The sequence below is a fragment of the Cricetulus griseus genome, chromosome 6 (genome assembly GCF_003668045.3).
Source record: "Cricetulus griseus strain 17A/GY chromosome 6, alternate assembly CriGri-PICRH-1.0, whole genome shotgun sequence".
NCBI classification, from domain to species: Eukaryota; Metazoa; Chordata; class Mammalia; order Rodentia; family Cricetidae; genus Cricetulus; species Cricetulus griseus.
This window is the reverse complement of record NC_048599.1, coordinates 18521977-18535130: the sequence shown is the minus strand read 5'-3', so window position 1 is coordinate 18535130 and position 13154 is coordinate 18521977. Positions and strand designations below refer to the sequence as shown.

General features: G+C 46.0%; 1 protein-coding gene across 5 annotated transcripts in view; it reads right to left on the bottom strand.

The window, feature by feature from the left end:
• Positions 1-13154, bottom strand: part of Chd6 (chromodomain helicase DNA binding protein 6) — a 192164-nt gene that overhangs the window by 11455 nt on the left and 167555 nt on the right. For 4 of the 5 annotated variants that reach the window (XM_027423516.2, XM_027423517.2, XM_035446806.1 and 1 more), the window contains one exon: positions 6564-9776. The exons of the other annotated variant lie outside the window; for it this stretch is intronic. In XM_027423516.2, the coding sequence (XP_027279317.1) occupies positions 8886-9776 (891 nt within the window). In that variant the 3' untranslated portion in view covers positions 6564-8885. Of the gene's footprint in view, positions 1-6563; positions 9777-13154 lie in introns of those variants that run through there. 5 annotated transcript variants of the gene reach the window in all.

Sequence of the window (13154 nt, the reverse complement as noted above, 5' to 3'; positions counted from 1 at the left end):
GAAATCCTGGAGTCAGCCCCACTTACAAGCAGCTGGTGGCCCCGCTGGCTTCTCCATGGCTTCACTGCAGCAAGCTGTGAGGGCCAGCTGCCCCTTTCCCCTGGCCTGAGGGGAACAAAGGGCCTCCAGAGGACTCCAAATAGCAAAGTCAGGGTTTCCTCGGCACTTATTTGACTTGGGTGCTGGGGGCCATGGCCTCATTTCTCCCAGTCCAACTGAGGCTGCTGTGACCAGGGTCTTCCCCTGTGTTTGTACAGGGTTTCATTCTAGAGTCCCAAGGGGCTCAAGAGGACAACTGTCTAGGGGGATAAGAAAAGATCCTGAGTGGCAGGCAGTTCAGACTGCAGTGGCAATGCCTCATTGGCCTGCCAATGGGAATTGGTATGAGAGTTATTGCAGCCATGTTAAGAAGGGTGGCTTTTGGAGTCCCAGTGTAGAAGAACTGGGAAGTTGGCCTGGAGTAGGAGAGATTCCTGGATGCTGGAAATGGACATAGAATCCAAAAGATGCTGGGACCTTGTGTTCAACCCCTGCTGCATCTCTACCCATCACTTCTTCCCTCCCTCCTTGGCCATCCAGCTTGGCTGTCTGGAAAGTCTGAGATCTGCAAGTGGAAAAGTCTGGGTCAGAGATGAGGTAGGGGTGGGGGAGGGCATACTGGGAGTAGTGTATAGGCAGCTACAGTTGTCTTGGTTTGTTATCCTGGCCAGAGCCAGGAAAGAGGAGGCATGGTGGGATCTCCCTCCATCTCACTACAGGCACTCTGCTCCCTGTACTCAGCCCTGCAGGGGACTACAGTAAGATCTTTCACTTTTTGGCAATCATAAGGATCCTGGAGGCCAGATGCACCGGGAGAAAATTGAGGGTGCAGTGGTGATCTGAAGGGTGATGCCACAGTCTTGCACTCCAACAGGGCCTGAGGTGGGGCCTAATGACAGGTTAGACCTAGGGGACTTTGTTAAGCTACTTGTCTATCCTGTGCTGCACTGAACCCTTCTCATCAGTCTGCTTTTAAAGCCAGGGGACATGGCAGTGCAGGGCAGGGAAGTCACCTCTCTACACAGAATCTACTTTTGTATCCCCCTAATGCCTGCAGATTTTCTCAGGCACCTGTCGGCACCCGTGGGTCTGTAATCACTCAAACAGCCAATGTGTTCTGTGAACTAGGCTCAGCCTGCAGACAGATTGTCTGCCTCACATGATGTGCAAAGGAACTGTCTTCATACACTTAAAAATGAGGGAACTTAATCGTATTCAGGCCTTGTGAAGGCAACTTCTGTGAGTTCATATGTGCAAAGCCCTGTCATGGCAGGAAATGTTCTTTCATAGCCTCCCCCACCCCCACTGCCCCCACCGATAACTTCTGGTTGCAGCATGGTTGGGGAGGTGCTCCTGAAGCCCCACCCCAGCACAGACACTATAGATAGTTGGATGCTACTGGAGTTTTCTTCAGGGATGTGGCTACTGGTAGGCTGCCCATGCTCCAGCAGATGGCCCCACACCCACACAGAAAAACACAAGTGGGACTCAATGGGTTAAAGAGAGACTATGGAGTTGGAAGGTAGACGTGGTGGGGAGGGTATGGGGGAAGTCAGAGGAAGGTGCAGGTGGGTAACATCATGCGCATGCATGGAGTTTAAGAATGAGTAAAATGTATTTTAAAATATCAATAAAATTTAAGCACCTAAATTTCCATGTTCTGTTGAGTGAGGTATGAAGCAACATAGAGCTCACATCCCCATAAGACAGGCACTGGCTATCACTGGTACCAGATAATTAGCCAAATGTCAAGGTTTTGGTCTCCATCATCTCCATGTCCTTGCTTAGTGGTTAAGAGCACTGGCTGCTCTTCCAGAAGACCTGGGTACACTTCCCAGCACCTACATGGCAGCTCACAACTGTAACTCCAACTTCAGGGGATCTGACACCCTCACACAGACAGAGATGTAGAAAAAACACCAATGTACATAAAATAAGTAAATTCTTAAAAATCTAAAAAAAAAAAATATTGGCCGGGCAGTGGTGGTGCATGTCTTTAATCCCAGCACTCGGGAGGCAGAGGCAGGCGGATCTCTGTTTGAGGCCACCCTGGTCTACAGAGTGAGTTCCAGGACAGCCAAAGTTACATAGAGAAAACCAGTTTCAAAACAAAACAAAACCCCAAAACAAAAAAATCCAAGTGTCCATGTCATCTAGATATGCCATCTGCCTTTAAGTAGTAGTTCACAAACTCTGCTGTACCTCAAGTGCCAGTGAGGAATAGAGGGCCCCTTGATGGACAAACTTGTTTCTCAGCTTCCTGTGAGTATATCCACAGATGTGGATGCCCACAGCTCCCCACTTTGTTCAATGTGATGAAAAATACCAAGAGCATCTTTCTTTGTGGCTATGGTAGTAAACCCTGGTCATGACAAGGAGTGAATGTAAGTCCTTCCTCCCAAGTCCATCTATTGAAGCCCTAACTTCAGTGTGGCTATATCTGGATATGGGTCTTTGGGGATGTGATTAATGTTGTATGAAGTTATAGCGGTGGTATCCCAACTTGATAAGGATTTTAGCAAGCACCCTTAACAGGGACAAAGGTGCCCACCATGAAAAGGCAGCTGTTTACAAGTCGGTAAGAGTGCTCAGCAGAAACAGACTGGCATTTCAGAACCCTGATCTCAGACTTCTGACCTCCACATGGTAGGGAAAATGTGTTTACACTGCAAGACTAAGCAATTTTGTTATGGCAGTGCAATCAGATTAATACAGATCCTCTAAGAAGTCTGAAACTTTGCCCACAAGGGCTGACAAAAATCCACTAAGATGTTGATGGGGGATTCTCCATCTTCCTTTTTGAATGCTGTGGTATTTCCTCTGGGACCACTTTGGTGGCTGCTATCATTGTGTGGCCAGTAGGTGAATAAAACACTCGGTATCTCAAGCCTTTCTACCTGGTGTTAAGTCTGAATGGGCAATGACTACACAATCTAATCACTCTTTGGGTAAGTCTTATCCCTCACTTAATACTCAGATCCCCAAAGACAGGGTGCAGCCAGCTTGCTCCACTGTGGAAGAGCACAGAAGTTTCTAAGCTATCAGAGTCCAGTTGGCTGCAGGGAGCTCAGGAGGTGTTTGTTGCGCTTGTTGTGGGTTGTGTGGGAGGGTATGGTGAGCTCTTACTTCTGCACTGACGTCAGGCTCACCTGCCACACGTGTTTCCCTGCAAGGTTTCCAGGCGTTCCACTCTGTTGATCAGCCTCTGCCACTTATGAGGATTCTCCTAGTTTCATTGTCAAACTATGGCTTTGCCTCCTGGTTATTCCTTACACCCTGACTTTTTCTCCTCATCACTTTCCAGGTCTTTTCTGTAACAGTCGTATCTCTTGATAGCATCTTCAAATTTGCCTTCTTTTGGCTCCCCACAAAAAGACAGGAAAAACTGGAAAGAGCAGGGTAGATTAAACTTTCCTTCAAAGTGAAAGGATGCTGCAGGGTTTTGCAGGATGCTCAAGAGAGGCTGCCTGGGGTCCAGGGCTGCTTTGTAATGTGAGCCTCCCATTCTATGGTAGGATCCACACTCCTAAAGAACCATGTTTGAGTTCATGAGTCTATGAATTAGACTGATGGTGCAGGCCAGGGGTCAGCAGACATTCTTGGTCAAGGGCCAGGGAATAAACATCTTAGGCTTTCACAGCCACAAACTCCTGCTACAATGGCAGTGCCAGCACAAAAGCAGCATAGATAACCTGGAATGAGTGTGGCTGAGCACAAACAAACTATGGTAAATAAAATTTAAATGCGATATAATCTCCATATCCATGGAATATTCCTTTGGTTATTGCATAATTTATGCATGGGAAGTCCCTTTTTAGCCTGTGGCTATAGTTGGTTGGCTCTACTCTAGAAAGGTATATGGGCCCTGTGGCTTCATGCACAAAGCCAGAGTAAAGACACTACACTTAGACTATTCTTGCCTTTCTGCCCACTAGTTGTGCCACTGAAGGCAGGTGGTCATCTACTTGAGCTGGGTTCTCATCTGTGGATCATATGCTGTGGTCAAGCCCTGACCCAGTGACCCCTGACTCAGTGACCCACAGAGGCACCAATGTGTGCTAGGATGAGAGTCCAAATACAGAACAAGATTGGGAGAGTAGTGTTAATCTCCCTTTTGTAGGTCCCTCCTCCTCAGGTTCTTCTAGCTGAGCAGGTCTCAAGCCCTTTGAGACGGGCAGCCACATCTCACAGGGCTCTTTGGCCCTAGCTGATGAGGCCAAACACAGAGATACACAGATGTCTCCAGATTACACCCCAGCCAGGAGTCCTCCCAACACCAGAAAAACAGGCTAAAAGCTACTTGCTCAAGTTAAATGTCTCCCTACTGGCCTCCAAGCTGATACTGGGAGCAAAGGGCAGCATGAGCCAGCATGGTCCCCCTTCTTCAGCCATCTGCATTTAATGCTACTTTACAGGTTCCAGAGCATGCCTGCTCCCCGAAACTCCTCACAGTCAATTTAGGGCTCTAGAATCAATCTGGATTCTCAAAGTCCAGCTCTGTCACTGATCAGCTGGCTGTCTGGACAAGCTGTTTACCCTCTCTGGACCTCAGGTCTCTTATGGATACAGAGATAATGCCAAAGAGATATTGTGGAGACCAAGGACAGGGCCAGTCAGCATTCTGAGTAAGTCCTGATAGTGCGTACAGAACCAACTCCCTCTTCCTGGCTCTACGAAGGACTCTTTACCCACCCAGAACACAGATTGCCGAAAGCAACCTTTCTTGTATGTGGGCCTTGGGGTTGGGCCAGAAAGCTCGTTGCCTGCAGTGCTTTGAGTCCAACCCGAGGGCATACGTGTCTTAGACCTGCAGCACTTCTTTGCTCTTTCCTCATCATTGGTTTCTCTCTTTCCAGTGGGGCTGGCACTGCTCACCATCAGCTATTGAAGGGAGTAAATACCCAGGACTGGATTTTGCTTGTTTCCATCAATCCCATTACAGACCCTTCAGGAATGATCACAGAGGAGGATCCACCACAGGGAGGGCAGGAGTGTAGCTCCTTCATCTCCAGGGAACCAGGTCTGTCTTCCAGGGACTCCACTTCTCCCTTCTCACCCCATCTTCCCCATTTGTCCTCCAGGGTAAAACTGATTTGTCACTGCCACTTTCAGTTTCCAGTCCCATACTGACCTCATGAAATACTGTCCTAGTACCAGCCTGTACTTAATCCACCTCTTTCCTGTTTTATCCCACAGATATCTCATATGGGGATCACTAAGGCAGCTATGAGTACCATGTCCTGGGCTCTTGCTGTTCAGCTTGTATATTTCAGATGATGGGTTTGGAGAAGCTGAAAACACAACCAAACTAAAACCAAGTCCTTGGATTTGGTGAACCCCAATTCAGACTCAAAGAAATTCTTTGAGGTTTCTAGACCAAGCAAATGAACAAAGCCACAAGATGAGATGTAAAAGACTCAGGCATAAAGGTCTTCAATGAGTGTGGCTCTTGTATGCTCTTTTCCCCAGTGCCAAGTTTTCAGTTGAGTTCTTCAGAATTCTGGTCTCCAAGTTGAGAGGTCCTAGACTAGTATCACAGAAGTCAGGGCTGGGGTGTTGTCTTCTGCCAGTGGGACCACAAGCTCAAATGAGGTTGCTTATGAGAAATCAAAATACTACAAAGTATATTGACTAACCCCTGTATTGGGGGTGGGGTGGGTTTGTCTTGGACAGGGGCTGAGGCAAGGAACAAAACCAAGACTCTACTAGTGAGTTAGCTCTTCTCTATCCAGGAGAGCCCTTAACTCTCCATTAGAGATTTGAAAGGCCATTCATTTACTGTGTGGGACAATTTTGAGGAGTCCACCATGTGGCTTCTGAAGATCACATTTAGATCATCATGCTTAGCAGCAGGCACCTTTACTCACTGAGTTACCTGCTGGTCCTCCATTAGAGATCTTAAGCTGGTGACCAATACTTTCTCACTTGAAAAACAGTAGCAGAGGACTGAGTGGCCTCCTTCCATCAGCACCTATCCCTTCATATGCCGGTGTGTAGGCTCCTGTAGGGACCCCACCCACAGGTGAGGTTGGGTTAGTGTCCTGCTTTGTCCTCACCCAGGTCCACTTCTTTTCTTCCAGTCTCACCGATAACCTTCTGGAGGCAAGTGCTTCCCTATTGCCCAGGAAACAAAGTTCTGAAAGAGACCAGGTGTACCTGTATCTTATGGGACACACAACCCAACAGCAGTCTAGCTCCCTCAGAGATTTCAGGTTTGAGGTGAGACTTCAGTATGGGTCTTAAGAAGTGCCTTTAGGAAAAGCCTTTGAGCTGGGTCTGAAGGAGGGAGGCTATGCTGCTAACTCCTTTCCATGGCACAATTTAATCTGTGTTCTGGTGGTAGGGGAATGGATCAGGTCAGTCCCCATGACTGATGTCCAGCAGGAATTGGGCACCTGGAAGGACTATAGATTCCTGGTATACATGTGACATACTCATAAAATGCCCAGATAGTTAGACATCCAAGTGCTAGTGAAATCCTCAATACAAATCTGAATTTTGAACTTCCCATTTTAAATTCAGGATCAAGACCACAGACAATTTATTATGAGAGACATGGGTGAAGAATGACCAAGGGACGTTATGGCTAGGAGTGAGATGGAATTAGATGAAGAGGCTCAAGTTTGCTGAAGAGAGTTTAAATTTGGCTTTTGCTCTCGGAAACGTCAAAATAATCATAAGAAGCACTTGTGCCTTACAGAGCAAATAATCCACAGTGTTAATTTCATTTTGCAAACATTGTCACAACAGCAGTCAACAGAAGCCTAAACACCCGAGAGTTAACATACAGGTTTGGTAAGATATAACAAGGGATTGTGCATGCTGGTGGTTAAGTCAGGTCTACAATGAACCCGTGACTTACTTGGAGGTTTACGTGGCAGCTGGGGAGAACAGCTTTCCACATAGAACAACACGAGACAACAGGAAGAGCAGACTCTGCTGGGCGGCTATAATGCTAATTTGCAGTAAGGCTTTCAAGATACAGGAGTTTTTATAGCATTTGTATTTTAAGGATTTAGGGCAAATACATTTTTTTCTACTTGATAAAAAGAAAATTAGTACTTAAAAGGTTCAAAAATATATTGATTGAGTGTTTCTTTTACATAAATAAATTATATTGATTTTTAGGATTTAACAGCTGAAAAACCCTTTCTGCTTCCACTGGAGGCAAAACTGAACAGAATGTTAGTTCAATAGCGAGCAGCATTTCTAAGAAATCTGTTGTCAGCATCACAGACCTTCTACACTACAAATACATCATTAAATAGCATTTATTCAGTTCTTGGATTCTTCTTTCTTATAGATCAATTATAGAATTTCTAGTTTATATCTATGATTCATAAAACCGGGACTCTCCTTTTTGAAAATACACCTGATTGGTTTTTTTCGGTCACAATTTAACAGACTTCTTTGAGATGCTCATTTTAACATTTACATAATTTATAACCCCAAATGTATAAAAGACAGTGACAAAATCATTATAAATAAATAATGCAAACTGAAATAGCATGCCAAACTTTCAGACCTTCTGATAAATTAGCAATACTGTAACAGAAACAGGAAGGAAAAAAAAATAACAATACAGTCAATTGTGACAACAAAGTGAATCTGGTAGTCGAACACCTGTCCAGCCATCTAGCCCCTGAGAACTGGGCTTGGCTGATTCAAGTCTCAAGCATGAGCTGTCCATGAAGGAGACCGTCAGGAGGGACATGATGTAAGGGGAAAAGGGGGAAAGAAATGGGAAACTGAAGTGCCACTGGGTGGGCTCTTCCCTGCTCAATTCTTCAAGATGGAGAGGCAGGAGAGAGAATACTGCTGACTTAACAGAATCTTGCCCAACTGGCAATTTGGAATTTGGGCCCAAATCTAAGATACCAATAGAGTACAGAGATAATGGAGAAGGGAAAACTTCACAGTTGTAATGTAAAAGGTGGTATTCGTTTTTTGTCACGCCATACCGATGACAGAATCTATCATGTGCTGAACAATTACCTTCCATAGGCTCCAGAAAGCCTGGCTCTGGGTGAAAGAACACAAAATAAAATCCAGCAGGTTTTTTAACACAGAGGGGAAATGCGTGGCTCGAGTTCCCAGGGGATAAGGTGCCAGCAGTGCTAGTGGACCGGGTGAGCAGTGCCCTCCCACTTGCTGCAGTAACTCAAAGTGTTGAAGCTTCTCTCATTCAGTGGGGATGATATGCACATTGCTTAGCTGGCCAGTATTTCCTCTTGCTGCATGAGGAAATACAACTATGAGGGGGAGACTGTATTACTATCAGGAAGGTTCCTGTTTTAAAGAAGCCATCAGTATGTGCATTTTCAATCATTAGTTTATACGCTGTAGAGTACCCAGTAACCATGATAAAACAGACACTTGAACTAAGAAAGCACATACCAGCACTTCCTATTCTGTGCCTTTTGGTTTCCTCGATATCCTCTTCCTATTCAACTGCTCCCAAAAAAAGAGCTTGCTTGTTTCTGCTCTTTGGACCCACGGTGAATCCCTAGGCAGCTTTCTTCTGCCATTTTCTTCCTCAGATAAGTGGGACTTGAAAGAGACGGGGGAAGGGTATGTCACCAAGTACAGTATCAACTATGATTGCTGGAATGAACTGGATAAAAGAAAGAATTCTGTGCCTCCTAGACTAGGTAGATGACACTTATCTAATGAAGTGGCAAGACCCTGCAACTATTAACATGTTACCATAATTCTCAGACAGGAAATTAGGTAGGTAATATTACTGATGGAAACACAGGTTCTTATGGAGGTGAAGTGAGGGAAGTAACAAACCTTTATGGGATAAGAAACTTACAAGTCACAATAATTTCTTAAATGAAAAAGTTCTAATTGGTGTCATCATTGGAGTCTTTGAGCCCCCCTTCCCCAGCCTGTGCCACATGTTCTCTTTCTGGAGGCAATGCAGTACTGGACTCGGTGCAGCTCTGATCACTGTCTGGTTCCCTCTCACACCCGGAAGCAGGTTCTGGGTTGGGGTTTTCCCCCTTTGTTTTCTTCTTTTTCCTCTTCTGGCTCTCAAGGCCAAGCATCTCTGAGTGTCTGCCCTGCTGCATGGCTGGCAGAGCCATGCCCATGCCAGGGGAAAGAAACATGGATGGGTAGATGAGTCCAGGAGACACCCCTGGGATGAGAAATGGGTTGAAAGCCACAGGACTACTAGTAGTTATTGTGGGTTCAGACTGATCAGAAAACGTACCAGGGCCAGGCTTATCTTCAACCAGAGTGTCTGCTTTTACATCACGGCCACTCAGCTTGTCCTCTGTAGTTTTTTCAGTGGCTGAGGTACCACTTTTTGTTGTGCTTGAGAGAGATGCTGATGCAGTGGTTGTGCAGGTGGTTGCCATGGGTGTGTTGAGGAGTCCACCAACACCAAACATCTGGGGCACTGCGGCCATGCCTGGCAGCATCATGGGTAGCATGCTCAGGGTGCTTTTAACCTCTTCACCAGTAGGCATGGTAGCAAAACCAGCTGGGAAGCCCACCAGCCCAGTGAGAGGAATGCCTGGAATATTTCTCACATTCTGCAATCCCACCAGGTCCATCCCTGCTATCAGCCCATTCATGAACAATGGTCCCATTCCAGAGGGAGAGTCTGCCACAATGGCTGGAGCTTTTAGGAGTTCATTCCGAGGCCGCCTCCCCCTCCTGCGGGGGCCTGCATCTCGAAGCACAGGCTCAGTTAGGGTGTGATTGAATTTGCTTTCTGGGAGAAACCCCTGAAAAAGGACAAAGAAACATTGGATGCTGAAAGTTACCAGATGGTAGGTGGCAGCTGCAGCTGTGTACTGGCATAGCTTATTCCCAGCTCCACACAGTGCTCTAGTGGAAAAGAGTATCTCCTGTCCACAGGCCCAGAGGGGGTTGACTCTTAGAGGCTGAGAGCATTAAGTAGCAAGGAAGCAACCAGATGCCACTGCCCATCAGACAGAGCTTTCAACCCTGACTGGCAAGAGCAGTTTCTGTTGTATGAGAAACTGGCAGAGCTGGGAACTAGCGACCAGCACTGACGGTGCCCCAGGTCTTGACTCTAATGACCATAATTCTTTCACTGGAACATAGCAGCCATCTTTCTCATAACATTAGACCATCCTGAAGCAGCAGAGGGGGTGGAGTCAGATGCAGTTAATTTTAAAGGCTGACTGGGCAATACTACAGCTGATGCTGAGGCTTAGGATGTGTCAGCTTTGGCTTAAAAAAAAAAAAAAAAAAAAGACAGTGACACTTAAAGTCACAGAAAGTGAAGTGTTTAACATATTGTCCCTCCCTCCCCAGGAAGAAGCACTTGCTAGGGACATGGTATGCTAATGATGCACATGTCCCAATCTTTCCTGAGTCCCTGGAAGTTGTGATTTGGGATGAAAAGGGATGTACACACAGACTGTAGAAATGAAGGACCTTGAGCACTGCTGGGCATATGCCACCCTAATAACTAAAGCTCTGGCTTCCCTTAGGGGAGAGCACGTATTTTTCTTCTTTCTGGAGTTCACTCCAAAAAACTTTTTCTTTTCTTTTCTTTTTTTTTTTGAGGTAGGGTCTCTCTCTATAACGCTGGCTGTTCTGGAATTTGCTCTGTACACCAGGCTGGTTTTAAACTCACACCTGCCTCTACTTCCTGAGTGCTAAGATTGAAGGCTCTCCAGTTTTTTTAATTAGCAAAGAGCTCCACAGTTAGCACTTCTGCTTCTCCTTTGGCACTAAACACATGGATCATTTCCCACTATGCCTTATCAGGTGGGACCATAGCACAAAACCAGAGATGAACACATGGCCTTGATGGTGGCAGGAGAGCAACCGTGGCAGGGGAGGTCGAGGCTGCAGCAGAAAGCCACTCCTTGGGGCTCATGCTCTGGTTGTGGAGAGGAATAACAGAAGCTACTGCGATCACAATGACTCCACCTCTCCCTTGTTTTGCAGCTGATGTGAATCCCTGTAAAGAGAAACTTGTTTCCTCCACAGGAAAAAGTGGCTGCTTGCAATCCCTGGACCTTTCACCGTTGTTCTGTTAGTTTATCATGTAATACAGAGCACAGGATTAAAACATCCTCGAGCTGTTGAGCAGTCTCAGCTTTTTCTCATACAAAAGGGTGATACAAAGGAAACCCTTTGTGTTGGTGGTTGCTTTTTCCCACACACACAGGAAGGAGAGGCCCCACTGCCCTGGGTATCCTCCTACAGTAGTGTCACAAGGCTGGCATTCACATTACAACCTTCTTTGAACTCTAGCAAGGGTGAGACCAGGATGATCAGAGTGCCAGTAATGGGTCTGGTGCCATTGGATCTGTACTGTGGATACAACATCAAGGCGGTGTGGTAGAATGGCCTGCATCTGTGCTGAGGAGCCCAGCATTTCTCTGAGCGAATCTGGTGCCTCTTCCTGAGAATCTGGAGGGAGTTCACAGCAAGGATCTGGCAGGGGAAGCTGGACTCTGCAGCTGCCTATCTGAGAATCAGAGGCAGCATTCTTCTTATACTCCTCAACAGAGCAGAAAAGGGTGGAAAAGGAGGTGCCAGTCACACTGACAGATACCAAAGGGCCAGAAGAATCCTATTATTAAGGCCCGAGCCTTAAGATATGGGCTTCTGAGCAGGTAAGAACCACTTGCTGAGACTGGTATAAGAACTTTACTCATAACTCTGGCATGTCCTATTGCCTTCACTGCCTCTCTTCTCCCAAAACCATTAAAAATATATAACTGTCACAAACTCAACAGAGCTCTGCTAAAAGGGCAGTGATAGCTGTTGGTGACATTGATTTTAGCTCAGTGAACTATGAGGACAGGCATAGAAGGCCCCAAGAGAAGCTACTAGATAGAATGCATCTATTTCCCTGCAGGTGGTAGTCAGCCCTTCAGATGGTGCTCAGGAAGGGGCGATGGTGACAGGAAGAGCAACAACAGAAATGCCACATGACAGTCCCCAACCCAGAGGCTCCATCACCTCATCTCAACTTACTGTCATACACTGAATCATGATGTTTTCGAGTCCCCAGAGATAGCTATTTTCGAAGTGCTATTCCTGTCCTTCAATTTACCAAAGAATATTTCGGGGGAAAAAAAAAAACCCTAAAAACCCAGTTATCATGGACAAAAAGCTTTATGATGGCAACACTGAGAGAACTTTACAAACTGCCTTAGTTTACTATCACAGAGTTGGAAGGAACCTCTTCAACAGTGACACCACGAGTCTTTCCCTTTCAAACCTGAGTGGAAAGGACTACTGTGGGAAGAGCTGGTAGAGAATGAGTAGGAGAAGCACCCATGTTCTTTACATACTACACCATGCCATGTGCCTTTATTCCCAACAGGACCAGCCACTGGCAACATGCCAGGATGGTTTGTCCTGGAGTGTGCTAGACAAGTGCTCATTCTGGTTCTAGGAATTAACTAGAAATAAATTCCTGGCTGTTTATTTCTAAAAGGAGACCATAAAGCTTGCAAGATGGGGCCCAGCTAAAAGGATGGTTTTCTACCAGTCTGTCTTGAGCTCGTTCACCAGTGCAAACCACTCTGCTCTGGGCTCTATACTATGCCATCTTGGTCCCTTGCTTGTCCATAAGCTCTCTTGCTAAGCACAACTATATCTCAAGGCTTCTGTGAGATCCCTTCTCTGCAGCCTGCCTACAGCTGACAGCCAGGGAGAGATGCCAGGGAGTCTTTCTCCTTTACATTACACATACTCTAATTCTTCCCATAATTCTACAACGGGAAGGCACATTCTACCTCCAAGGTCTTTCTATTGAGAAGAACACAGTCCCAGCACTTGATAAAAAAAATCTTGTTGTTTTCTAACCATCTACTCTAAAAAAGACCTTTACCATAATTTAAACCAGTGGTTCTCATCCTTCCTGATGCTGAAATCCTTTAATACAGTTTTCCTTAATACAGTTGTGACCACTACGTAAAATTATTTTTTGTTGCTACTTCCTAACTAATTTTGCTACTGTTATGAGTGATAACGTAAATATCTAACATTTGACCCTTGTAAAAGGATTGTGACCCACAGGTTGAGAACTCCTGATTTAAACTGAGTTTCTCTGGTCTCCCTGGTCCTGCCTACTAGGTACAGAGGGATGGCTCTTCAGGCTCTAGGACGTC